The sequence below is a fragment of the Heteronotia binoei genome, chromosome 7 (assembly GCF_032191835.1).
Source record: "Heteronotia binoei isolate CCM8104 ecotype False Entrance Well chromosome 7, APGP_CSIRO_Hbin_v1, whole genome shotgun sequence".
Taxonomy (NCBI): Eukaryota; Metazoa; Chordata; class Lepidosauria; order Squamata; family Gekkonidae; genus Heteronotia; species Heteronotia binoei.
This window is the reverse complement of record NC_083229.1, coordinates 43,329,741-43,357,482: the sequence shown is the minus strand read 5'-3', so window position 1 is coordinate 43,357,482 and position 27,742 is coordinate 43,329,741. Positions and strand designations below refer to the sequence as shown.

The 27,742-nt window shown below is 41.3% G+C and overlaps 1 protein-coding gene across 1 annotated transcript in view; it reads left to right on the top strand.

Moving 5' to 3' along the window:
• Positions 1 to 27,742, top strand: part of SLC26A7 (solute carrier family 26 member 7) — an 87,221-nt gene that overhangs the window by 41,782 nt on the left and 17,697 nt on the right. The window contains exons 5-10 of the mRNA XM_060243517.1: positions 11,028 to 11,180; positions 11,381 to 11,463; positions 13,987 to 14,134; positions 15,144 to 15,257; positions 21,060 to 21,137; positions 23,462 to 23,557. Of these exons, the coding sequence (XP_060099500.1) occupies positions 11,028 to 11,180; positions 11,381 to 11,463; positions 13,987 to 14,134; positions 15,144 to 15,257; positions 21,060 to 21,137; positions 23,462 to 23,557 (672 nt within the window). The remainder of the gene's footprint in view (positions 1 to 11,027; positions 11,181 to 11,380; positions 11,464 to 13,986; positions 14,135 to 15,143; positions 15,258 to 21,059; positions 21,138 to 23,461; positions 23,558 to 27,742) is intronic.

Below are 27,742 nucleotides of genomic sequence, written 5' to 3'. Positions count from 1 at the left end.
AAGCAGGAGATCTCCAGGCCCCACCTGGAGGCTGGCAACCCTACTGCCTTTTCCTCATGGTACAGCCGCTTTTTCTTTTCACTACACCTCCTTCCATTTGGTTCCTCCATTTTGGCCCTATCTTTTTTCTTCAATCACTCTTTTTTTCCATTTTAATTTCCTTCCTCTGGTAAAGAGAAATCATACAACACATTAATTTCTTGGTTACATGAAAACAGCACAGAAAGTCATCACTATCTGGATGCAGCCATACTGCAAGTGTGTGGCTTTCAGTGGAAAAGTGGTTTTATACATTACTACACTGTACAGTTAATGTCGAAAAAAGAGCTAATTTTCCCCCTAAGGCAGGTGGGTCCCACAGTTTGTCGAGCATAGAAACAATCCAAGACACTTAGAAAAAATAGCCTTTTGTTCCCTCATTTTGATTCGTAATGTAGATTCATAAGACTTTATAATTGAGAAATAATTTCCATCACTCTAGCTGGCTATGATTTTTCATTGTGAAAGACTTGCACCGTACTAAGAACATAAGAGAAGCCATGTTGGATCAGGCCAATGGCCCATCCAGTCCAACACTCTGTGTCACACAGTGGCCAATATATATATAGCCGCCACCACCTCCTGTAGCAGTGAATTTCACATGTTAATCACCCTTTGGGTGAAGAAGTACTTCCTTTTATCCATTTTAACCTGACTGCTCAGCAATTTCATTGATTGCCCACGAGTTCTTGTATTGTGAGAACGGGAGAAAAGTACTTCTCTCTCTACTTTCTCCATGCCATGCATAATCTTGTAAACCTCTATCATGTCACCCTGCAGTCGACGTTTCTCCAAGCTAAAGAGCCCCAAGCGTTTTAACCTTTCTTCATAGGGAAAGTGTTCCAAACCTTTAATCATTCTAGTTGCCCTTTTCTGCACTTTTTCCAATGCTATAATATCCTTTTTGAGGTGCGGTGACCAGAATTGCACACAGTATTCCAAATGAGACCACACCACCGATTTATACAGGGGCATTATGATACTGGCTGATTTGTTTTCAATTCCCTTCCTAATAATTCCCAGCATGGCGTTGGCCTTCTTTATTGCAATCACACACTGTCTTGATATTTTCAGTGACTTATCTACCACGACCACAAGAGCTCTCTCTTGGTAAGTCTCTGCTAGTTCACAACCCATCAACTTGTATTTGTAGCTGAGATTCTTGGCCCCAATGTGCCTTACTTTGCACTTGGCCACATTGAACCTCATCTGCCACGTTGATGCTCACTCACCCAGCCTCAACAGATCCCTTTGGAGTGCCTCAAAATCCTCTCTGGTTCTCACCGTCCTGAACAATTTAGTGTCATCTGCAAACTGGGAGTACTGCTTACTCCCAACTCCAGATCATTAATGAACAAGTTATAGAGCATGGAACCCAGTACTTAGCCTTGTGGCACCCAACTGTTTACTGTCCTCCACTGCGAAGACTGCCCATTTATACTCAAGTCAAGGTAAACAACATCTGTTGGGTCCCCTTTGTCCACATGTTTGTTCACCCCCTCAAAGAACTGTAACAGGTTAGTGACTCATTCGTTGTGATATTACTGCTCCCAGCTGTACCTCTTATACCCTGAGTTGTAGACTAGCCTCAGACCCTGCCCCCCCTACAGAGAAAGCATGGATCTTTGCCCTGCTGGCACGAAAACTCCTCAGTTGTATTCCATTCCCCACAGCTGGTGCACATTATTAAGAGCTCCTGCAGCTTCAACCAACCAAAACAGCACACTGAATCTTGTAAAGGTGGGGCAGACAGGGTTGGCCCTAGACTGTCTGGCACCCTAGGCAAGGCTAACTTCTGGCACCCCCCTCCTCACTGATAACTTCACTGAGGCACATGAGGGCAACCACCCTAGTCTGTCTAGTGGCTGGGTCTGCTGTACAGACAGAAATGCCAAGAGGGGGATCTGCAGTGGGAAAGGGGAATCAGTGGAAATTGCCCATTTAGTCTGGATCCAACCCATAAAGTCACACAAATTATCTAAAATTAACAAGTCGATATTGAAATCAAAGACCAAATCTTCCAGCATAAGTCCATTACACTCATTACTTCAGGTTTTTTTCCCATTTCTAGAAAAGACAACATATAAAGAAGAAATGGTATGTGGAAATCCATTGACATATTTGTGCCTGCACTAAAGGAACTGGTTATTTTAATTTTATTTGATAAGGGATTGTTGGCCTATACCTAGGGATGTCAGCTCAGGGCACTTGGAGATTTTGGGGATGGAGCCTCAAGAGGGCAGGGCCTGGGGGGAGGGACTTCAGTTGGGTGTAATCAGGGGCAGCCCAATGCCCCATGGTGCCCTAGGCAGACTCACTGCCTGGCAGCCCGCCAAGTTCCCCTGTGCCTCCCCTGCGGCTCTGTGCCTCCCCCCTCCCCGCTGTGCCTCCCCCCTCCCCTTGGACCCTTCCCCACCCCAAGTCAATTTCAAAAATTCTAAAGCCCCCCTCCCTGGCTGATCACTCAATCGTGGGTAAAACTGTGCTGTGGGGCTGCGACATGTTTACAGTCTGTCAGGAGCAGTGTCCTGAAAGTGTGACCCTGCTGCCGCTGACTCCTCTCCCATCCAGGAAGTGGGAAGGGGAGGAGTCAGCGGCAGTGGGGTTGCGCTTTCAGTACACTGGTCCTGACAGACTGTAAGTGCCTTCCAGCCCCACGGCGTGGTTTTACCTGCAATTGAGTGATCGGCCGGGGAGGAGGGGGCTTTAGATAGCTGGAATGCGGTGCTAGAGCCAGTGGGGAAATTGACATGGGGTGGGGAAGGGTTCAAAGGGAGGGGGAAAAGGAGGAGCAGCGGGGAGGGGGAGGTGTGGTGGGGAGGGGGGAGGCACGGGGGCCTCGAGCCATGGAGGGGAGGCAATGGGAATGGAGAGGTGGGCAGTGATGGTGGCCGGTGGTGGTAGCGGCTGGTAGGTGGGGGAGGCAGCAAACTAGGTGCTTGCCTGGGGCACCGGGAGGGGGAGTCCGGAGCCCAATTTGATGCCCCCACCCTCCCAGCGCTCTAGGCAACTGCCTAGTTTGCCTAGTGGGCGAGCCGGCCCTGGGTGTAATGCTATAGAGTCCACTTCCCAAAGTGGCCATTTCCTCCAGGTGAAATGTTCTCTGTCATCTGCGGGAGATCAGTTGTAATAGCTGGAGATTTCTAGCCACCACCTGGAGGATGGCAAATCCTTCCCTTCAGAGGAGTAGCACTTATGTATGGAGCAACCCTCCTATGGTGTAGGTCCTGTTTTCTGAGAACATATGATTGCTGTGCACAGTGTTTTTGTACAGAGAGGGAGACCCATGTGCACCTCTCTTCCCCTTGTCCAGACCTTCTTGGAATATGCATTCCTTGACTTAAGCTGAGGGGTAGGACCAGAGGGAAAATCTCACTCCTCCCATCACCTGTAATGACCTGCTGTGTTGAGAATGCCCAGGTGCACACACCAAGTATGGCCAGGCAGAAAACAGGACTCTGTTGTCCCCCCATGGGGATTCCTCCATGTGCCCATATGTGAAAGGATCATGCCATATGTATTGTTCAAATTGGCTAGCTCTTGCTGTACTTGGCTTCTTTTGCACTCTTGAAAAATGCAGCAAGTGAAGAATTAAAAATAAATCTTACAACTCCCAATCCTGGTTTTCAGGACAAGGGGTGGCAAGGTGCCACCTGAGAGCTGGAATGCTGTGTTGCAAGTTTTCTGAAAATAAGGAGAAGAAAGTCAGAAAAAAGTCAATGTCCTCATTTGGACAGAGGACTCTGAATTTTTATGAACAAGTCCCTTAACTAAAACATTCAGGTTTTAGATTTAAATTGTTTTTGCAAGGCAACTTTATTCTCAAACTGTGTTGCATTTGGCGACCAAATGTTGGAGAAAAGCACTTTTAAGAAATGTTAATAGGGACCTTTTGCCTGTAAAAGGAGATTGATGTTAGAGATGGCTCCAGATTTGTGACTAATTAGTTTGCTTTTAACAGCTGCACCCGTTGAGGGACCTAACCTTAATGGTCTGACTTTATGCTTGCAATTGCAAGTTATACATTGACTTGCTGATGCATCAAGAAGTCTGTTCTTTGACTAGTATACTACACTGTGAGTATATACAGCAGCAAATCCAATATTCATGGGGTTCAAATGTGCTTCTGGACCCTCAGTACAAGTACTTGGTCTGAATAACATTCTTCTTTGTGTTAAAGAACATTCTGTCAGAGCAATCCTATTTTGCTCCTGGACCATTATGATGAAAACATAGGAAGAGCCTTGCTATATCAGATTAATGATCCATCTAGTCCAGCATTATATTTCATATATGTCCAACCAGTTGTCCTGGATGGCCAATAAACAGGCATAGAAAGGCCAAGACCAGCCCAACAGGTCCTGCCAGACCAAACTCATTTCCTTTTTTGAGCAAGTGACAAGTTTATTGGATTGAGGTAATGCTGTTGATGATGTTTACCTGGATTTCAGTAAACTTTAACAGGGTTCTCCATGATAGGTAAACTAGAGGACTGTGGACTGGACTCTACAATGGTTAGATGGACAGGGAACTGGTTGGAGAACTGCACTCAAAGAATTGTTGTCAACGGAATTTAACCTGAATGTAAGGAGCAGGGCTTTTTTTAGTAGAAAAAGCCCAGCAGGAACTCATTTGCATATTAAGCCACATTTACTGACATCACCATTGTTTCACACAGTGCTTTTTTGTAGAAAAAGCCCAGCAGGAACTCATTTGCATATTAGGCCCACCTCCTGATGGCAAGCCAGCCGGAACTGTGTTCCTGTGCATTCCTGCTCAAAAAAAGTCCTGGCAAGGTGGTTCCAGAGGGGGGACCACAGGGTTTGGTTCTGGGTTCAGTACTTTTCAGTGTTTTTATGAATCTGGATGAGGGTGGGAAGGGGCTACTCATTACATTTGCAGAGGACACCAAATTTGCAGTGAACCAGAAGATATAGAATTCAACAAGATATGAACACAGTGGGAAAGTGAGTGGATGTGAACAATTTAATAAAGATAAGTACTAAGTTCTGTATCTGGGTAACAAAAATGAGGAACACACATACCACATTCTGGGTAACAGTGTGTATGAACAAGATCTTGGGGTATGGGTGGACTGTATGAGCAGTCAGTGTGATGCAGCAACAAAAAAAAGGCTAATACAATCTTGGGGTGTATCAACAGAGGCATAACATCCAGATCTTAAGATGCCATAGTCCTGCTGTACACTGCATTAGTCAGGCTGCACCTGGAGCACTGTGTACAGTTCTGGAGGCCTCACTTCAAGAAGGATGTGGGCAGAATGAGATGAGAGCGATGAGGATGATCAGTGGCCTGGAGAGCAAGCGCTATGAGGAAAGGCTGAAGGACTTGGGAATGTTCAGTCTGGAGAAGAGGAGGTTAGGAGGGGGGACATGATTGCTCTCTTGAAGTATATTAAGGGCTTTCACTTAGAGGAGGGTAGAGAGCCATTCCTGTTGGTAGCAGAGGATAGGACTCACAATAATGGGTTTAAATTAAGGGTGGGAATTAGGAAAAACTTTTTTACAGTAAGAATTGTTCAACACCTAGGGAGGTAGTGAGCTCCCCCTCACTGGCAGTCTTTAAGCAGCAGCTGAACAAACACTTGTCAGGGATGCTAGACTGATCCTGCTCTGAGCAGGGGATTGGACTAGATGGCTTGTATGGCCCCTTCCAACTCTGTGATTCTAAGATTCTATAATGTTACTTTTTGGGCTGGCACTAGTATTCAGAGGTTTACTCCCTCTGGCTGTAGAGATTCCTTTTAGTTACCATGGCTGGTTGGTATCTATTGATGTACCTAGCCTCCATGAATCTCTTGAATCCCCTTTTAAAGCTATCTATAAAGTAGCCAATTGGGTAGCAAAAATGCATCCTCATTGATAGAGTCTTGTGTGTTTGTACATACATCTGTGTTCAGTGAAACCCCATGTGTACTGTGGAGTTACAGGATCAGATTTGTGTCGTTCAGAAGATCTTTAGCACAGTGTTCCTTGAATGGGAGTTTTGTTTCAGAAGTGCGCCAACACACAAGCAGCACATTTGCATGATTTCCCAGTGTTTTCCTTATCTTGAACATGGAAATTGGCCTAGAGTATCTGTAGAACCCATGATAAAGACCATGGCTACAACGATAATATCCTGGTAACCTTGATCACTATATTTTAACATTTTCTATGCAGATCTGTAGCTAGGCATTTTATGGGGAAAGCACATAGAGTTACATTGAAGGAAGGCATTGTAAGTGAACTCCAAACAACAAAACCCTAGATAGAGATCCAGTATTCATTTTAATTGAAATGGATTGTAAGTGCCAGGTGACCAATCTCTCATCTAGATCCTAGGCTGTGGGCTTCAGTCTCATAAAATATTCTATTCCAAGTAGAGAGGCTGTATCGAAATCAACAGGTTTTGCATTTCATGAACAAATCCCCCTCTCTTCAGTGTCAGTAATAATTCAGCCAGCTACATAGTAGATAATTTAGCAAGCAACTGGAAGAATGACAATAATGTGGAAGTGGAAACACATTCTGAAATTTCTGAATTTTGGTTTTCTATACTGACAAGAAAGAGGAAGGAAGGCAGAAACAAAGATTAATGTGGTGCTGGAATAAAAATAATGTGAACTCTTAAAAAGTAACAGGATTGTCTAACTGTCAACAGCCAACAGAGAGAGGGTAGAGAAATCTGAGGGTATATATAGTATTCTGGTCTCATAGAGGAGAATGAGAACTCCTACTATTGGCAGCCAGCAGTTCCTGTTAAGGTTTGGAGAATTCTGTCCTCCTTGTTGCTTTTTAGTCTGGTAAACATCTTAATTGAGCAGTCTGTCTGGAAATGTATTCAATAACAATCACTGTGATTAGTAGCTACTGTATTTTATAATTCATAAAAAACAAATAGTCCTTACATATCATGTAGATAACAAAAAAAATCTCACAACTAATAATATGATCCTGTATCACAAAAAAAAGAAAAGAAAGAAAAGTTCCATACTTGTGATATTGCAGAACAATTCCTTTTGTAAGTGATGAACATCTAGATGTAAGCCCATTTCATAGTTGGAAATGTATCCATTTGTGAACTGCCACAAACAACGTCAAAGTTTGCGGAAAGTTTGTGCTGGATGTCCTGCCACACACATAGCTTCACAAAGTATAAACTGGGAAAAATTCATGGCCAACTTTAGTTTGTGAGCTGGTTTGTGCCCATCTCTATTCACCTCTGCCTCTATGCACTACTGTGAAATGGTGCTATATGTCCAGAACAGTAGTAAACAATTCATGGTGAGCACATAATAACTGCCCCCCCACTCAAGTTTCCAGGGGAAATTTAGTGGATATATTTTCTCAAAACTGAATAATACTTGGACCAGTTTTGCCTTGTTGCATTAGAGAAAACAAAATGCTGAAATGATCTACAAAGAATGGTAGGTTTGCTGTTGTTCAAAAGTTCTTTGCAGTGTTCTGTACTCACAGAATTATTAGGGTGAAAGAATATTAGAATGTAGTAAATGCTGTCTTCGGAACTGAATTTTTCTCTTTAGACATTTGCATATGACAAATATCATATTTTTGATACATAAAACAATGTTAAATGCTTGATGGGGTAATCCTATGTAGAATTATTCCAATCTAAGCCATTTTGAGGATAAAGATGACTAGCTAAAGCACACAACTCTTACAATGTGTTAGCACTGCACAGTAAATTTCAATTAGCGATTTAAAGTCCAAGCAATCTATCCTGAGTACCTAGAACAAAACATTTATTTATTCTTTTACACAAAATTTCTCAGACTGTGGCCTGGGGCTTCTACATACACATGAACAGATGCACATATATGCATATACACATACATGCGCACACAGAGCATGTCAAGTTACAGTAGCATTAACCAGGACGTGAGGAAAAAGCATTTCACAGGAACAATATCAGCACAAGAGGGTGCCTCTAGCCAGTGAAATGTACTGGGATTTGGGAGACATAGGCTTGGGTCTCCATTCTGCTATGGAAGCTTGCTTGGTGCCCTTGGACCAGTCACCTCTCAGCCTAATCTACTTCACAGGATTGTTGTGAGGATAAAATGGAGGAAAGGGGCAGAACTTAAGCCACTTTGGGTCCCCATTGGTGAGAAAGATGGAGTATAAAATGACGCAGACCAATAAAGAAATTCCATCTGTTTTGCTATGTGAAAAATGCTAGCAAACAGTAACAAAATGGGTGATGATAACTCACAAAAATTATTGTCTGTAAGTGCCCTAATTATGCTTCATTACTCTGTGACTCTTAGTAAAGCCTTAAAAACACAATTGCTCCAATTGGACTGGCAAATGTGGTCTATCTTCAACAGAAGACAGATGTTTGAAATAAACTTGCAATTCCTTGAGTATGTCATCTTTAAACAGTTGATGGTGGGATTTAGTTCAGCTCTTCCTTTTTTGCTTACTGATTGTTCTTTGGATTTGCATTTTGGTAGCTTCCTAGCTGTGGATGACTTTGCTGACATGCTGGCAAAGCAGTCCAAGTTTCTGTCTTTTATCCTAGTCAATCACAGCTCCTGGTGGGGCCTTGAGCCAAAGCCACATGCTCACTTCAACACAAAGTTCCGGGCAACCATGATTTTCTCACTGCCAAATCCCAAGCCATCTAGTATAACATCTTCATTGTTTGATTATATAAGGACAGCATGTGGGTAGAGGTTGCGGTTTCATTGCCCACCCTTCCAAGTGTATGAATCATCCACCATTTTTTCCCCCAACCAAGCATGAAAAAGATAACTTAAAACCCAGAGCTGTTATCCCTGTTTTTTTGACAGATGTGTGCAATAACTGTCTGCTGCTCAAATCCAGAATTCTCTGGATTCCTGAGTCTTGCCCAGTTCTACCCCCTACACAAATGGATATTTCCTGGATGCATGGAATGTTCTCTAGGCTCTGGAAGAAATACATAAAGGATCTAGAATGCTCACCTTATAGGACTGAACTCTGATGTATTGACATGGATTGATGAAATCATTGACTTGCACTAAACCTTAATTTGTGGGGTTTGTGGGGGAAGCACCAATTCAGAATTAATCTAAATAGCATGGGTTATTTCTGGGTAAAGGGTGGATATCAAATAAAATAATCCTGTTTGTGGACTAGAACTGTGAGACAAATGTTATCTCTACTCATGTCCATAGTAATTTAATACAAAAGTTCTCGAATAATATATTTGATTGAGTTATTGGTATCATCTGAAAGAGGGGTTATTTCTTACAAGTAACCCCCAAAGATAACACTTCAAAAATATCCAGTGAATTTTAAGCAGTGAGAAATGACCAGCATGATTAGAATCTGGTCTCCCTGGGGTTTGTGGCTGAGGCTGTCAGTTGCTTTCCTTTTGGCCCTGTGCCATGGTAGTCTCCGTACTGAGGAAGGCCTCTGATGTCTGGCTGCTTGGTTGCAAACTGGGTGATGTAATGGATTGCTATGGATTGACTGATGTCACTGATGGGCGCAGGTTTTGTCAGCATGCAATGTCATAATCACTGGGTGGTGGACTACCTGTGGACTACCCAGGAATGCTGTGGGGGTATGAAATAATCATGTCATATCTGAATGTAACATTCTGTGTGTGGCTAGTTCAGAATGTTAGTTTCCATTCTGATGGAACGGCAATGTCTCTTCTCATTTCCTTCCTAGCATTTTTGTTCTTCCTAGATACAGAATGAAGTAATTTTAATCTTCTGTCTGTTCAGTTATCTGATTTTGCTGGTATGCTTTGACTGTTATCTCATAAAGAAGTTACAAATAGCACAGTATGAAGTTCATGCAATCCCTTGTATGGACCAGTTCCCAATGTCTTACGGCGCAACCATTGAAAGCAGAGTTCCCCCATTCTTAGATTACTGGTTAACTCTGTTTAGGACTGCACAGTTTAACTACAGCTTGCTCTGCAGACATGATTCGATTATCATGTTTATTTCTGTAGGCCAAGCTGCTGTTAAAGGCATGAGAACAACCTAGGCCACCTTTTCTAGTTAGTTGACATCTCTACAGCATACACATACCAGCACTTTCACATACCCTGAATAATGCAATTTCAGTCCACTTTGAATGCATTTTACAGATGGTTTGCAAGTGGATTTTGCCATTTCACACAGCAAAACTCAATTGTAATGTGCACTGGAAGTGAATTGGAAGTACACTATTTGGTGTGTGTGAAAGCACTTGTCTAACTGCCTTTTCAGCAGTTGGTTTATGACAGTTTTACAGCAGTTTGTGATAGTGTGAATCTGCACCTCTTGTGATCTTATTCACATCTGGAGGCAAGAAACCTCTGAACACAAGTGCTGGTAAGCAACATCAGGGGAAGGCTCTGGAGTCTATAGCCTGTTTGCTGGCCTTCTAGGGTAAATGTTTGGCTACTGAGTGAAATGGGATGCTGGACTAGATGGGCCACTTGTCTGATCCAATGGGGCTCTTCTTATTCAATCACTTTGCTATAACGGGCTTTTTTGTAGAAAAAGTCCAGCAGGAAATTATTTGCATATTAGGCCACACCTCCAAACATCACCAATGCTTCACACATAGCTTTTTTGTATAAAAAGCCCAACAGGAACTCATCTGCATATTAGGCCACACCCCCTGGTGCCAAGCCAGCCTGAACTGCATTCCTTTGTGTTCCTGTTCAAAAAAAGGCCTGGAAACTATTTAAAGGAGTCAGAACGGGGCACCAAAATAAGCTGAAAAATTATTTATTTCTGTGCTTTGAGTTTTGCTGTGGATTCCAGAGATAGCTTCATAAGTAAATAGTATCTCACTGAGCACAGAAGTGTCTTGTTTGCTATGCTGCTGTACCACAATACTATATCTTTGGATGCTATTCATAAATAATGTCCAGACATATGTATTTTATATTCAGGAATTGCTTCCCAAGTAGACTTGGGATAAAACATTTCTTGTTTATGGCTGATATTCTGTCTTTTAAAAAATTAATCATTATAGATTTATGCCTACATCTTTGAAAACATCAAATCCATTCAGTTGGAAGCCTTGCTGCTGTCTGTGCTGAGCATTGTGCTGCTTGTTCTTGTTAAAGAGTTGAATGAAAAATTTAAAGGAAAAATTAAAGTGGTTCTTCCCATTGATTTAATTTTGGTAAGTATAAAATTAAATATTGATTTGCATTGGTTAATCTGCTGGAGCAGAGGGTGCCTGATTCCATTGCATGCATACATTTCTCCCTCCCACAGGAAAAGTGGGTGAGTCAGTGCAAGAGAAAGAATGCTCTTGAAACTATTACCAATGATCCCAACTCCTTCCAGAATGTTAACTTGTTGCTGTTACCTGATTCACAGATAATTGCTACCTCTGTTGCTTGCTACTATGCTGATATGGAGTTCAACTATGGCCTAGAAGTTGTAGGACATATTCCAGAAGGGTAATGTGTTCTTTATATGCTTGTATGTATATTTATTTTTTAAAATTTAGTTTATAGTCCACCTTTCTCACTCTCAAGGCAGAGTAAACATGACACATTAAACGATGCAGGGATTATTCGATATGAGCACACTTACAGGAAGAGACAGTAGTAAAGTCTGTAGTGTCTATCCCTTTACCAAAGCATCTTTCTGAACAATTTCACTGCAGTACAGCTCTATATGTATCTTCAGTATAGTTCACTTTTTTTGTATTTGAATATTGCCCTCAATCTAGTCATTAGAATGCTAAAAAATGTTTTCTAGAATTAAATAAAATGATTCACACTGAATTAACACAGATAAGGAGAACTGCTCAGAAAGAACCCCCTCTCCCCACAAACACAGCTGAGATGATTGAAAAAGCCATTTCCTTGACCTATAATTTACAAGACTTTGATAGTCCCAGGGACCCTGGGCCAGGGTTGATTGTTAATTGTATTTAAAATATCTATTAGTTAGTATAGCAGAGTTGCACAGTCAAGAAAAGGTGTGATCACACACAGCAAACACTTCAGGCAATCACAAGTTCTCTCAACTGTTCTCTCAAGAGCAGCTTCTTGAAAGAGCCCTCTCAGCCCCACCTACCTGATGGGGTGTCTGTTGTGAGGACGGGAAGGGAAAGGAGATTGTAAGCAACTCTGAGACTCCCAAGTGAAGGGTGGGGTATAAATCCAATCTTTTCTTCTCTTCTTTCCACACTGTCTGCACTCGCTGTGCTTTTCTGCATCTAGAGATTGCACCCCTTCCTGGCTCATTTCATTACTCTCTATGGGTTACATAAACTTTCCCCCTAAAAACAATGTGCACAAAGATGCCTTATTAAATTCTGCATATGGGATAAGTGGCACATGTTCAGCATCCTTCTGTTTTAATATTAGAGTATTGTTTCTTGATGATTCACTGTGGGTGAATCAGTTCTGAAGACAGTCCAGCAGTTCAGCTACCTGGGGTGCATCATCTCCTCAGATGCCAAGATCGACAAGGAAATTGACAACAGGCTGGCAAAGGCAAATCGTGCATTTGGCCGACTGCACAAAAGAGTGTGGAGCAACAAGCATCTGAAAAAAGGCACAAAGATCAATGTTTACAAAGCAGTTGTGATGACAACCCTCATCTACAGCTCCGAATCGTGGGTTTTATACCGTCATCACCTGCGACTCCTTGAGCGCTTTCATCAGCGCTGCCTTCGCACCATCCTCAACATCCACTGGAGTGACTTTGTGACCAACAGTGAAGTCCTCAAGAGGGCGGAGGTTACAAGCATCGAAGCACTGCTGTTGAAGACGCAGCTGTGCTGGGCAGGGCATATTTCTAGGATGGAAAACCACCGCCTTCCCAAGATTGCTCTGTATGGCGAACTTTCCACCGGCCATCGAAATAGAGGGGCACCAAAGAAGAGGTACAAGGACTCCTTGAAGAAATCCCTTGGCACCTGTCGCATCAACCATCACCAGTGGTCTGACCTAGCCTCAGATCGCAAAGCATGGAGGCACACCATCCACCAGGCTGTCTCTTCCTTTGAGAACGCACGCATAGCTGGTCTTGAGGACAAAAGGAGATTGAGGAAGAATCGCACTGCTACAGCACCAACCCCAAACCAGACTTTTCCCTGCAGCCACTGTGGCCGGATCTGCCTGTCCCGCTTTTGGTCTTGTCAGCCACCAGCGAGCCTGCAGCAGACGTGGACTACTGCACCCTTCTTAAATCTTCGTTCGCGAAGTCAAGCCGAGAGAGAGAGAGAGAGAGAGAGAGAGAGAGAGAGATTGTTTCTTGAATGTAGGAGCGTTGGTCTTCAATATGAATGGTTTTAGTCATGATTGAAGCTCGTTGAAGCCTCGTGTGAAACAGGGCAATTAGCGCATCCCTGTTGCGTCCTACTGTCTTGCTGCATTTCACCTTTATATTGGCTAACAGAGAAGAGTTGGAGCATTGGACTCTGTTTTCACGGCATTACACACTACTTCCCAATTCCAATTTCTAGGAAAAAACTGTCAGACATTAATATTGAACTTATTGTTTTGGGAGTAGTTTTTCTTTTGCACTTTGTGTCACATTGTATTTTCCATGAACAATTGTATATAAATAATCCAATTTCTAAGGATTTGAGGTTGAATTAACGTGAATGCCCACATGGCTTTTTCCTCCTGTTCTATCTTTTCATGTTACTCTGTTTGGTTGCTGTAGCCTCCAGGTGGGACCTGGAGATCCCCTGGAATCACAGCTCATCTTGAGGCACTACAAAGATAAGTTCCTCTGGAGAAAATGGATGCTTTGGAGAGTAGATTCTATGGCATTGTATCCCACTGAGGTCTCTTTCCTCATTAGGCTCCACCCCCAAATCTCCAAGAGTTTGCCAACCTGGAGCTGTTAACCCTCCCCTACCCCCTCCCTCCAGTGGCCAGGGAGAACCTGGTAACCCTATTTCTAATTCTAATGAAAACTGTTCACCATCACATAGGCTTGTATTGTACTTACTTTTACAGTATTCCACCACCAAGGCCTCCACCTATGAATATACTCCCTGAAGTAGTCACAGAAGCATTTGGAGTGGCTTTAGTTGGCTATGTAGCATCATTAGCCCTGGCACAGGGCTCTGCTAAGAAGTTCAACTACTCTGTGGATGACAACCAGGTAAAAATTCACATCCTCAAGTAGTGGCGGGGGGGGGGGGCAGGGAAATAACCCTTGCTAAGAAAGAAGCCCTAAAAGGACCACTTCTGCCCCAGTGAGCCTGCCCTAAAAGTTGAATTCTCCATTGGAGGTTGTATGTGACTCTATTTTCAAATGGGAGAAAGGTTGCCACAAAAGGCAGGGCCTCTTCGGTGGTGGTACGTCTGTTATGGAATTACCTCCCTGTTGCTTTTGAATGATGACTACTTATAGAAGTTTTCCTCACTAGGTAAAGGTTTTTTTTTTTATTCTCACAAGCATTTGGCAGTTGTTTGTGGTGATGCCCGAGTTTGAATTTTGTTGTGGTACAAATATGACTAGAAACGAGGTAGTTTTTATCTATCACTGAGAAAGTAAAAGAGCCATGTGATCACTTTGAACTACTTTGATTCTGCATGGGTGCCTGTAAACTTGTAAAAAAAAAATTAAAAACACAAATGGATGCAGGCATTGAGGGAAGAACTTGTGTTACACCTCATTAATGATGTGATCATTACTATGCAGCAGATTTCAGTGATGTGTGGACAATGGATAATACTGGTGGGAGAAACATAGAATTTGCCCATTGACCAACACTTCAGCTTGAGTGCTGGAAAATAAAAGTGATATTTGCAACAGAAGCACTTCCCTGAGGGATGTTGTCCAGATTTCCTGAAACAAATGTTTAACAATTGCACATTGTATAAAAGAACAATAGTCTGGAAAGATGCTAAATGTTGGTTATGGTTCAAAACAGAGGTGCAGTTTGTTCCCATTTTGTTGCCATGGACAAATCTGTTTGATCTGCTGATGTTTCCAAGTTAGCAATCGGAATGGGCATGTATGGAGGGAAGATTGTTGTCCTGTTATTATTTTTAGAGAGGCTACTTCGTTTTTATTGTCAGAATTTCTGCAGCAAAGTGCTTTGCTGATTAGGTATGCTAATGTGCCAGAAGAAAGACGAGTATCTTTTTTCTAAAACACTTTTCAGGAATTCTTGGCTCATGGTCTCAGCAACGTGATTCCCTCATTTTTCTTTTGCATACCGAGTGCGGCAGCCATGGGGCGGACAGCTCTTTTGTATAGCACTGGAGCAAAAACACAGGTAAGGTAGTCATATTGTCATAGGGCTGGGTGGTAGTAGGAATACTGAACTCTGGACAAGGAATTATTCATAGCTAGTCTAAGGAACCTCATTGATTCAGGTATGTTGGTGGCGACACTGATGGAAGAAAACTGAAAGGAACTGAACTGTGACACTCCCTGTTAATTTCCATGAAGTATGCTTTAGGATCACACTGAATCCACATTTAGTTAAATTCCTCTTTGGAAATGAAGGTTGAGCAGCATGAATGTTATTCCTGAAACTATTAATTAATGCAGAGGAACTGTGGAGGATACAACATTAATAAAAGAGATAATAAGAACGAACTTTATTTTTGTAAAAAATGAAGTTCAGTATACACAATAAACCTAATCACTTAATCCTAAACCTATCACTTAATATCATTCTTTCCTTACCACCTCACTTTACAAAAACCCTACCTACTTAACTAGCTCTGTCTAAAGAGATCTAACACAAACTTCCTCTCCAATTTCTCTCTCTCCAATATATGTATCTCCACCCCATCACTTCCTTTCATCCAATCAGGATACTTCACTTTCATCTCTCTCTCTCTCTCTCTCTCTCTCTCTCTTTCATTGGTTCTTTCTCATTCAGTTACTCAAAGTCATTCTACTTCTCACACATACGCAAACACACTTCCCCCATCTCAGCAAAAATGCTTACCTATTAAACTACCTATCAAAACCTATGTAACAATTACAATCTTTATATTATTATCTACCAATCTTACATCACATTCCTTAAATTGATATCTACTAATTCAATATGTACAGAATTGGAAACCGTTGGGAAACATAATCAAGATCTGCCTTGAACTCAAACTAGTGGCCCCTCTAGCTAGATTTGCCTATCCTAAACAGGAGCAGCGGTCAGGGGGTTCTGACCAAAGGCCTTCCCCTGTCCTGCTACTGGAGATGCTTTTACTAGATATGCTATGATGGAACTGGAGGTCTTTATCTTAGACATGTAAAACAGGTTATACCCTGGAGTTACAACTTTTCTGAAGCTTGTATCAGAGGGTAGCCAAGTTAGTTTATAGTAGAACAGCTAGATTTGAGTCCAGTAAGATCTTAGAGACCAACAATATTTTGGGGGGCATAAGTGTGTGAGAATCATCAGATACAAGTTGGCATGGAACTGATGAAAGGAGTTTTGACTCTCAAAAGCCTATAACACCCCCCCACCCCCCCAAAAAAGTTGGTCTCTAAGGTGCTACTAGACTCAAATTACTTTTGCTGAAGCTGATGAAAAAATATTATAAATAACATAACTTTAAGGGTAACAACCTCCAAAATGTTGTTTCTGTCCAACAAAAGTCAGACCAATGACTTCTGGATAGTGAGAATCCACTTCCAGTTCTATTAATCATGCTGCCTATAGATGTGGTCAGAATGAAAATCTTCTACATTTTCACTTATTCTTGCCATCTTGGGGGCCCTTTCACATGCTGTTGAAGTGCTATAGGAACTGCACCTTTAATGTGATCCCATGAATTCATGTTTGGGTGCCTGATATTATCAGAAGCATATCCATGACACAAATTATGTGGGTTTTCTCCATGTGGTCAACATCACCCTCTGTTCCAGATGAGTCCCTCCTTCTTAGTCTGCACACACATTTGATTCACTCTCAGCAAGGCCTGTATTTGTCACCCCTTCCCCATTATTGGGGGACAGGTAACATGGAGAGAAGAACTAATATTTGTGTTTCATATGTGTTCCAGTATCTCATTTGCTGATCTCTCTGGGGTGGTCCATGGCTCACTAGTACAGCACCTGTGTCCTTCCTGCCTCCCACCAGCAATAGCCTGACCCCTGCTACCACTTGAAAAAACCCATTGTTGAGGTGATGGTGCCATTCCTGTCCCCACCCTACCCAGTCTCCTTCCAGGTGTCAAGCACCTGCTAACATCCCTAACTCTCAGGTTTGTTCTTTGAAACTTATAATTAAAATGATTAGGTAGCAGGTGATATGAAAAAACTTCTTCCTGACACCCAAGAGAGCCACAAACAATCTGACTAGCCAGTACTGACCTTGGTTGTCCAACGGTCTATTCAATGTAAGGCAGATTCATACATTCTGAATAGATTTGGAGGTATCATGGGGGAGGTGACAAGAACATTATCTGCCCTTACTTGTATTCTCACAGGCCAGAAGCTACTCTCTGGATGTGCACTTAATATGGCTTATGAGTTGTATCCAGTCTCTGTCCCACCTCATCTTCTACACTTTTAATGCCTCATTTTCCAATGATGGCAGATAGGGTTATGGTGTCATATGTCTGTGTTCCCATGGTGCAATGGGATGTGGCATTACAATGTTAATTTATTAGTACCAGAGTCAGTAATTGAAATCCAAATTTGTAGCCAACTCTTTAACCTTTGTGCACTTTATAACTCCTTCAAAAACACTTTCTTTCAAATAGCAGTTTGATATATATATCCTTTTAGAACACTCACAATAATTTGCATAAAAGTAGCATTTAAAATATGTTATATATATATATATAACATATTTTAAATGCTACTTTTATGCAAATTATTGTGAGTGTTCTAAAATGATTACTTTCTTCTCTGCTTCTGTGTTAAAGGGCCCTGAGGGGTGTTTGATTTGGAATTTGTTTTTGTAATATCACAACCCTGAGCTGTCTTAGCGTTGACTCTTGGTCAAAGCCTGGGCTGTTAGATATAGCCTGGGGTAGCTTGGAAAGGATTAAGGGTTAGGCAGCAATATTAAACTCCATTTCTATCGGAGCTCAAGCATAATTTGCAGGGCCTGGAAAACCTTCCTAAATGCTCCTCTTGCCTGAAGCATAATGCTCCCTTCCCTCAACTCTCAAAAGCTTATAGCCTGGAAATCTTGTTGGTTTCTAAGGTGCTTTAGGACTTGAGTCTTGCTCTTCTCTGCTGCCTGGATCCGCTCACGGAGTAGATGACATATAAATTTAAAGTAAATAAAATAAATAAATCCCTGCGTCTCAGAGAAGTGCACCTATTGCCACCCAACAGTGTTGGTGCCCTAGCTGTGTTTAATGTTTAAGACTCTCTGATGAGTCTCGGCTAATCAGCTGATTGCTAAAACTGCCCTTGTCCCATATCCCACTGTTCTTGCTTGTCGTCCAAGCTGACATCTCTGTTTTCTTCAGTACAAACTTCAGTCTTGTTTACACTTGATTTCCAACCACAGAAATTTATTCAATTAAAAGGAACATGTCCTTGGGAGGAATAATTCCAAAGTATATAATGTGCTAAGGGATGAGAGTCAATAATAATTCAGCCAGTTGAGAAGTATTGTTTTGTGTGTTTGGAGCAAAAACTGTCTTCATTCTCAATTGCATTTCATGCTCACTGTTTTGATTCCCAGATCCTATCTGATGTAGATTTCTCACTACAATAATGTTTGCCAAGGATTCGAACACAAAGAATGCAGTTTTGGGCACTGTGATCCAATCAGTGCTCTCACTTCTAAGTATCGCTGAACTTGCTGCATTGTCTGATTTGCATAAGTGGAGGCCTTGCATTTAGTAATTATGTAGACACTAATCACTAAGAAGATCTAATACTTGGTAGCTTTTAAAAAACAAGTAAATTCCATATATTTAAGACAGGGTCTGCTCAGCTTGACTTGATCCTCAACTGTTTTCATTTCCCAGTCGACTGCAGCATATGTAAAAGTTCTGTTGGTACAAAAACAAAAAACAACCCCCCCCCCAAAAAAAATCTGGATTTAAACTCAGAAACAAACAAACAACAACAACAGAAACTCACACACTCATAAAAATCCTGTCTCAATAAAGAGGAAGAACAGAAATCCATGTTATACAAGATATACGGCTGCTTTGGAGAAGTTGCAGTGTTCCCTCTAAGCTGAGTTAGCGGGGACTACTCACAGATTTTTAGCGTCCAGCTCACACATTTTTGTCTTAGCTCAGGAAGAATGACCCCAGAGGACACACCAGATGCAGTAGCTCACAACCTTTCATGCCAGTAGCTCACAATTTCAATATCAGTAGCTCACAAAGCAGAATTTTTGCTCATAAGACTCTGCAGCTTAGAGGGAACATTGCTAATGAGTAGTAAAAGAAAGTGAATGACATGGGTTGTTTTCGCACTCACCTTAATCAGCAGCGACGACCCTCTTCACCGCGCAGGATCTGCGCGGATTTCGCACTAATTGCCGCGGAGCACCCAGAAGAGCCAGAAAGTCCTGGCGCTTTTGCGGCGCAAACGGAAACCGCCAAAAACCAGTTTCCGTTAGTGCGAAATCCGCGCAGATCCTGCACGGTGAAGAGGGTCGTCGCTGCTGATTAAGGTGAGTGCGAAAACGACCCTAATGTCATTTTATTCTTGAGTTTTCCCATCTCCTTTCTCTTCACTTCAGTGACTGGTGGGGAACTGGGTAGATGTAGTGTCATATCACACACACTTTTTTAACTGCATGAGAGAAGTAGGAGATACAAGTCTATTGCTGTTGCTGATAGCAACCAGGCGTCTCCTACTGCATATAAATCTTCTATTAGTTGCCCAAATCAACCAACCAACCAACCAACCAAACACTTATTTATTTATATATATATATATATATATATATATATATATATATATATTATACGACTATCTGTACGATCTTCCATGAAAATATACATAAAAAGAAAATACATGTCACTGAATCAACACTGTCTTGGAAAACTCTGGTAGCTGCACAGCATCTTGCAACTCTGTTCAAAAGGTTTCAGATTCAGGGCCTGCCTGCAAAGGTCATTTTTGAAGGGACAATGAAGCAGCACATGTAGTGCAAGGGCATAAGTGCTCCTATAATGCCCCACCACAGAATTTCCCTTCAAATAAAGCAGATGAAAAAAACATTAGGACAGGCCAGAATGAAAGCTATCCTGTGTATGGGAGTCAACATTAAGTGCCCAAAGACAACATAAAGGCTCAGCAAAAGTGGTCCCCATTGTCTCTAGGCAGAGCAGAAAAAACAGGCTCTGAGGTTTCTGAAATGCAGTGTGAACTCCTCACAATGATTGCAGTCCTGAACATAGTTACTTGGAAGTACGCTTCACTATTCAGTGTTATTTCCTGAGTAAGCATTGTTAAGATTGGGCTTAGATGGGTCTAACCCCATGTTGCATGAAAATGCATGAAACAGAAGACTAACCAATAGCTTTCCTTGGGAAAAAGTAATTTTGGAAGGGGATATGGAGCAGAGAAATGGGAGTTGGAATATGTTTCCCACCTGACTCTTGTTCATTTCATCCTTTATCAGATTGATGAGAAAAACAGCTACTGGACTTTTGCTTTTGTGCATTGTATGTGACTTGTTGTGCCTTCCCCATTTTCACTTCAGTGAGACCTTGAGATCTTGGTAACTTCCTTGGGATTGCACCCCTTGTGTAAACGCAAGTACAGGGCTAGAGAGCATTGTCATTTAAGCAAATATTACTCTGTTCATTCGCTGCTCTTCAGTGGTTTCTGCCTCCCTATCTGAGATAAAAAATTAAACCTTTTTATATTGGCATTTGATCCATGGATTTGCTCTTTTGGTGGGCTGGCTTAACCCACCACAGGTCAAATATTAAATTATCCTCAGATGCTTCCAATCCACAGATGATGTGAGAGCCAAAATCCCTTTGCCTGGCTCCTTGAATTTTTATGTGTCTGCCGTGTTTTGTTATGCTCAGCAACTTTGACAAACCAAGGGCTTTCATCTCACTTTAGACAGGCTTTAGAATCTCAATAACATGCTTATTTATGCCTTTCCTTTCTGATTGTTTTTTAGGTGGCTTGTCTAATATCTTGCATATTGGTGGTTGTGGTCATCTATGCAATAGGACCCATTCTATACTGGCTCCCTATGGTACAGTTCTTTTCCAAAATTATGATTATTTGCATTGCGTATTTCTTTAAGCAAACTGTTTGGTTTTTTTGGGGGAAAAATAATGACCCACCTTTCATTAGGAATCCATGATTATTAATGGGAGCAATGCTCTTATGAAAGGGAGAGAGAGCACACCATTTTCATGTGCCAGGAACAAATACAAAAGAAATATTTTCTTTCTATTTTGCTTGGATCTGAACTGAGTTGCCTGTTTTATATGGAACTTATTTCAGAAGTTTAGAACCATTGTACCTAGTATATAATTTTGCAAACAGGCATAAGATTGCAGTCAAGGCTCCTAGCATCAGCAAAAGGGTACAACTTATTCCTTCTTCCAGGGTACCCTTGGAAATGTTGGATTCGCTGGATGTTGGTACTGCCAGGAATCTGAATAACGTAGCAGACTGCTCAAAGGCTATCTAATGAAGCTGTGCTGGGGCTCTCTCTCCCTGTGCGCTGTCAGACTGACAGAGTTACACATAGTCTTTTTGTCAATTTCAAAGTAATAAGAAAACTTTATTAAAGGAACTACATTCTAGGTAATGTAGGTAACAAATTGAAATAAATTACCTGTTGTAGCTAACTGGATTTTGCTGGATGCTGAATGCATGTTCAGCCTCCATGGTGTAAGATGGAGAGAAAAGTCCATCTAATTTGTGTGTGGGTGAGAGGAAGAGGAGGGAGGGTGAGCAGAAGGAAGGAAGGAAGGCAATTTCCCCGTAGTTATCAGTCTTGGGATACCCTCCAGAAGAGTAAACAGGAAGGAAGGCCCACAGTAGTCCTGTCTATCTAACTGACTCTTTTGTAACCTCCCTCTGGAGGCTGAGGCAAAAAAGACAGTTCCAAGTCCTTCTCTTCCAACAGGAAAGAGCCCTTGTATGGAGCAAGGTTGCTGTAAGGGGATTTGGGGGGAAGGAAAAGGAAAGCAGGTAGAATCAAGAGCGTTCAGGTGAGACATGGAATACATTTTGTACTTGACAACCATGACCTACACTGCCAAAACCCAAAGGCCACAAGAATGATCTTGCCTTTAACATAATTGCTGTTTTCTTATGTAGCGCAGGCTGTAATTTCCCTGTTGTCTGCTTATCCTACAGCTGCAAGAGCCCCATGTTTTCAAATGTATGTTTTAGGGAATATTGATTAAATGCTTGTAAGAAACAAGTAGTGATTGATTAGAAAGGCTGGATGTAGGGAAGACCATAGTTCAATGGCAGAGCACATAGTTGCAAGTATAATTTTGAGGGAAGAATCCCAGTGTCTCTGCTTGAAATATCTCTGATAGCAGATATGTGCTGGAGACCCAAGAGAGCAGCTGTCAATCAGAGAAGATAGAGCAATGACCTGCTTATAAGTAATTTTCATAAATTCATAGACCATTCAGTGAAATGCAAAGCACTGGTTTCCAGGTATTGGTTGTCCATGAAAAGACCCATTTAAGTCCCCCCCCCAAAACAAAACAAAACAACCCTTCCTTCATTCACACCTTAGTGCTGAAGGTCTGAACTGTTCATGGGAAGGTACCATTGATATGTACCTTTAGACAATGTAAACATATGGGATTGATCCTGCTGAATTATCAATACAGGCTAGATAATGTAAGGTGCTAGGTCCATGGAAACCTCATGGTACTGTTTCACAGAATTAACCAAGAGCATGAGACCAAATGGTGCATTCACACTACACTAAATAATGCATTTTGCAACTGGATTTTTACTAAGTAAGAATAGCAAAAAAATCCAATTGCAAAACACATTATTTAGTGTAGTGTGAAAACACCTGAAGATTTATTTTTGGTGGATAACATCTGTACTGTACAATTTGGGTCAAGGAATGACATTTGAAAGATTTGACATAGGGGAGGGGGCATACTAGGAGCAGTGGTTTGGATTAAGCCAGTTTTTTCACTCAGCCTTACCAAATTCCCCAGGTTTTGGGGTAGTCAAAGGGGAGAGGTGCTGATCCCTTTTTACCAGCAGAAAAGCTGGTTGGATCCAACCCTTTATAGTGTTCTTCATTAATTTTCCCTGTGAATGTATTTGAAATCTCAAAGGCTGATTAAATTTGTTCTTGTTGCTATCATGTAGTTGCATTGTGGGTTGTGTTTAGGGTTATGCCATAGGCTGTGATAAGCCTGTGCCAGTCGTCTGTACTTAGCATTATTGATTTTTGCGGTCATTGATAGCTGTGGTGGTGAAGTACATGCAGGATGACTTTGCTAATTTTTAAAAAGATGGTTCGTCTGATGTTTCTGGAGAAAATAGCTCAGTTCACCTTGTAACAAATGTTTCTTTTCATTGCAGTGCGTTCTAGCAAGCATCATTGTGGTGGGGCTGAAGGGGATGCTGGTACAGTTCCGTGACCTAAAGAAATATTGGAATGTGGATAAGATAGATTGGGTAAGTAAAACATAACCGAAGATGATTTTTCTGAAATAAGCTTTTAATGCATGGGATAATTTCTTCCAAGCACTGCCTTCCTTTTGGGGTAACTAAAGAAAAAGGGATTTTTCGCCCAGCATATCATGTTCTGGGTTAAATGAGGAACACTTTATTTCTCTCTCAAAAGAAACTTACCTGGAAGCAGTTTGGGTTGGCATTCTAATACCACTGTTCCATGGCAGCTGAAGTTTCTCCAGAATTCAAGAGGTTAGGAATAGTACACATTTTCTCAAGAAGGCAAACGTGGTTAAATCTGAATGAATGTGAACTGTCTTTGGACTTCAAGGGATTCTCAAAGCCATCTCAACAACACAATAGAAATAAATGATTTTCTAGCTCAATTTGTTGGAATGAAAAAGAGGATAGGAGCTCTTTTACAAAACATTTCAGAACAATCTGTTGTGATTCCATTTGGTAATCAAGGAGCACAATAAAGGGTTTGTCTTAGATAAATAAAACCATGGTTATTAACTTCATCAGTCTGGCAGGCAGAAGTGTCTGGACATTCATTATTAGCTTTTTTATATAAGTTAATGCCATTGTTCTCTTCTGTCAGAGGAAGGCTTCTTGGCCTGCAGAAGCACTCTCTTGCCAGTATAACCTTTGCATGTGGTGGTTCTGTGAAGTTTAATGAGGAACAGAACTTGCAAGACAACTTAATAGAAAACAAAATTTGTTTCATTCAAAACCCTCTGCCATACAAAAGAATAAAACAATGATTTATGTATTTAAACAAATAGGTATAACCAGGCCTCAGGTTCAGTGGGAGCTCACAGGAGCACAGCTCCTGAACCTTTCTGAGAGTTCCACTTCCTCCTTCTGAGAGTTTCACCTCCTTGTCCATTGAATAGTAGGTGCAGCTGCATAACAATCCCTGGATGAGCTCTACCACCTATTTTTCGACAAAATGACCTCTGGGTATAACAGGGAATAGAACCTTGCAACAGATATCTCCCAGACTTCAGTTAAACAATTGGCCCTTGCTTGCAAAAACTATGTTGAGTCAAGTCCATCTTCTTCAATCTACCAAAGTACTGGGTTCTCTCAATGCTCTTACAAAAAACATTCAGTGGCAGCAAAATGGACAATACAGAATTTAGGCTACAATTTGTACCTTGAAAGGCCTAGCCTTGAAATAATAAATATAATTACAACAATAATGGCAGTTATGCTACTTATATATATATAATTTTCAAATTACCTTATATATCATGATAAGAGCCCAGAAATTCTTATCCATCCCCCTAGCAAAACAGATTTTGCCCTCTCAGCTATTTTCCATTCATGTAACCCTGACCCTGCTTAGCTAACAGTGAAATCCTAAAAAAACCCTTTCCTGAGTAGAACTGAGTAGGATTCTGAGGAGACTTGCTTATCATTTCACTCCCTGGGAAGTTCCAGTAACATAGCAGATCAGCAAGATCCAAGTCAAATGCTGCATTGTCAGCTGACTACAAATATTTCTTCTGACACATCTGAGCCTTATTTTGGCAAGAGTGTATACAGAACCTGTGTAACAGATAAGTTTGTTTCCTTAGTGATATGGGGATGATGATGATGGCACTAAGGCTAACAAATAGACGTTATCTCTACCTCTGCCATCTTTAAATGGTTCAAAGGTTAAAGCCTCTATTCCTTCAAAACATGGAATCAAAAATAAGAAACTGAGATGCCCTTCCAAGAAATGGTTTGATCAAAATTGTCGAGATGCCAAAAGATTTTGTATTTCTGCACTCCATGCCTATAAAATTGCCTCTGATGCAGAAAGTCCAGCCCTCTTTCAATCCTGTTTGAATGCAAAGACATCCTACAAAGCAACTGTGGCTAAAAAAAGGAAAGCAGATAAATTGAAAACATGGGAAATACTGATTCAGGTGGCCAAAGACAAAAATTCCAAACTATTTTGGAAATTGACTTCTAAACATTCCTTTATGGAATCTTCTCCATTAGACTCTGTTATTACGGCCAATGTTTAGGAATCCTATTTCCAAAAGATGTATGAAAAATGTCCCCAGGAGATTGATCAACAAACAACATTGGATTTGCCAGATTGGCCTCCAGTTTCTGTTAAAGAAGTCACAGCTCTTATAAAACAATTAAAGAAAGGAAAAGCCTCTGGTATTGATAATATTCCATCTGATTGTCTAATGAATAACATTGAATGGTGGGCTCCACCTTTAGCCACACTTTTCACCTATATTGATTCAACAGGATGTATTCCAGAGGACTGGAGACAGGCAATCACCATACCATTCTGCAAGAAAGGGAGGAGAGATGATCCAACCAATTATAGACCTATCAGTTTACTTAGCATTATAGGCAAACTATATGCTAGCCATCTACTGGACAATCTAAAATGCTGGATTGAACAAGAAGATATCCTTGTTTTGGAACAGGCGGGTTTTAGGGAGGGAGGAACTACACTGGGACATTGTATATTGATGCAACATCTAATAGAGAAATTCGCATCCAGTAAGCCTCATTGTATGCCACCTTTCTTGATTTAAGGTCAGCTTTTGACCTTATATCCAGGGGCTTGTTGTGGGAAAATCTGAAAGCTATGAATATAGAGCAGAGGCTATTATATCTTATATGCACCCTTTATTCCAGCACATCCCTTAGAGTTAGATATGACAGATCTGGACAACTTTCTAATGTGGTAGCCACAGCTAGAGGAGTAAAACAAGGATGTATTCTAGCACCAGTGTTGCTTAATTTATATATTAATAATCTGATTAGCAGCATAAGTTCTGTCGACACTCACCCCCCTATTTTAGCAAACAGGAAAATACCAGCTTTGCTATTTGCCAATTATGCGGTTCTTTTATCCAGAACCCCAGTGGATCTGAAAAGAGCACTCAAGGCATTCAGCTCCTACTGTGAAGAGACCCTACTAGAGATTAATTATAATAAAACTAAAATTCTATCATTCGGCAAAAGTAGGAAAAAAAGGTCTTGGTATATCAATGGCCATAGGCTAGAACAAGTATCCTATTTTAAATATTTAGGGGTGATGATTCATTCCTTTGGGAGTAGAACTGCCCATCATTATTATGCCACATCAATTGGCCAGAAAACTGCACAGGGCATTTTTAAATTTGCTCATAACAAAGGAGGCATGTATATACCAGCAGCTTTACAGTTATTTTTGGCAAAAACATTGCTCCAATTAATGTATGGGACAATACTTGGACCATCCTCTTCCCATTTTGCTCCTCTAGAAAAAGTCCATTCAAGATTCTTAAGAGCTTTATTCCAGGTTCCAAGATGTGTGTCCAATGCCACTCTACGTGTTGAGTCAGGGTTGGTTAAAGTGGAAGCTAGGGTAAGTCTAGCCTCTATTAACTTTTGGTTAAAATTAGTACACAACCCAAAGGGTTTGACAGCTTTAGTCCTGCAAGATAATTTTCAATCCTCTTGGGAGAGGGCCATCTACTCTAAACTACAGAATATGGGCTTCTCTTTAGAATTTGTTTTACAAAGGGGTTATGATCAAGCAAGATCAATGATCAAACAAAGATTGCTTGATATAGAGCGCCAAAGGGATAGCAATAATACCCCAAATTTCCTATCTCCTGAGAAGCTAAAATATGTGGTTGCCCCAGCACCCTACCTCTCCATTTTGGAGGTACCTTGTCAACGGAGGGCTTTCACCTTGGCAAGATGGCGACCATCCCATCTGCAGTTGTAGATGGGAGATTTACAAAAACTCTCATGAAGGATAGAACCTGTCCGTGTGGCACTGATGAGGTAGAATCTATAGAACATGTACTTTTTTGTTGTCATTTAAAAAAAAGTTACCAAAGCACTGTTTCTATTTCTTCAGTCTCTTTGCTGAAGCTTGTAATTGCCCATGAGTTTAAAATGCCCCAACTGCTTTTCTGTATGTCAGAGCTGTTTCTTGACATACTGATTAACAAAATATCTGAATGAAGGCCATAGTAAACTTCTGGAAGGGTGACCAGAAGGCTAAGAGATGATTGCTTTGGCCAGACCTAACCAGATATTTTTGCCTTGATTATAACTGAAATGAAGATGACACAGTGCCAAAGGAGGTGCCTTTAAACACTCAGCACCTTGCTTGAAGTAAATATTGATCCTTTCCTTTCAATACATTCAATATTGGCTGTTCTAATAACAATC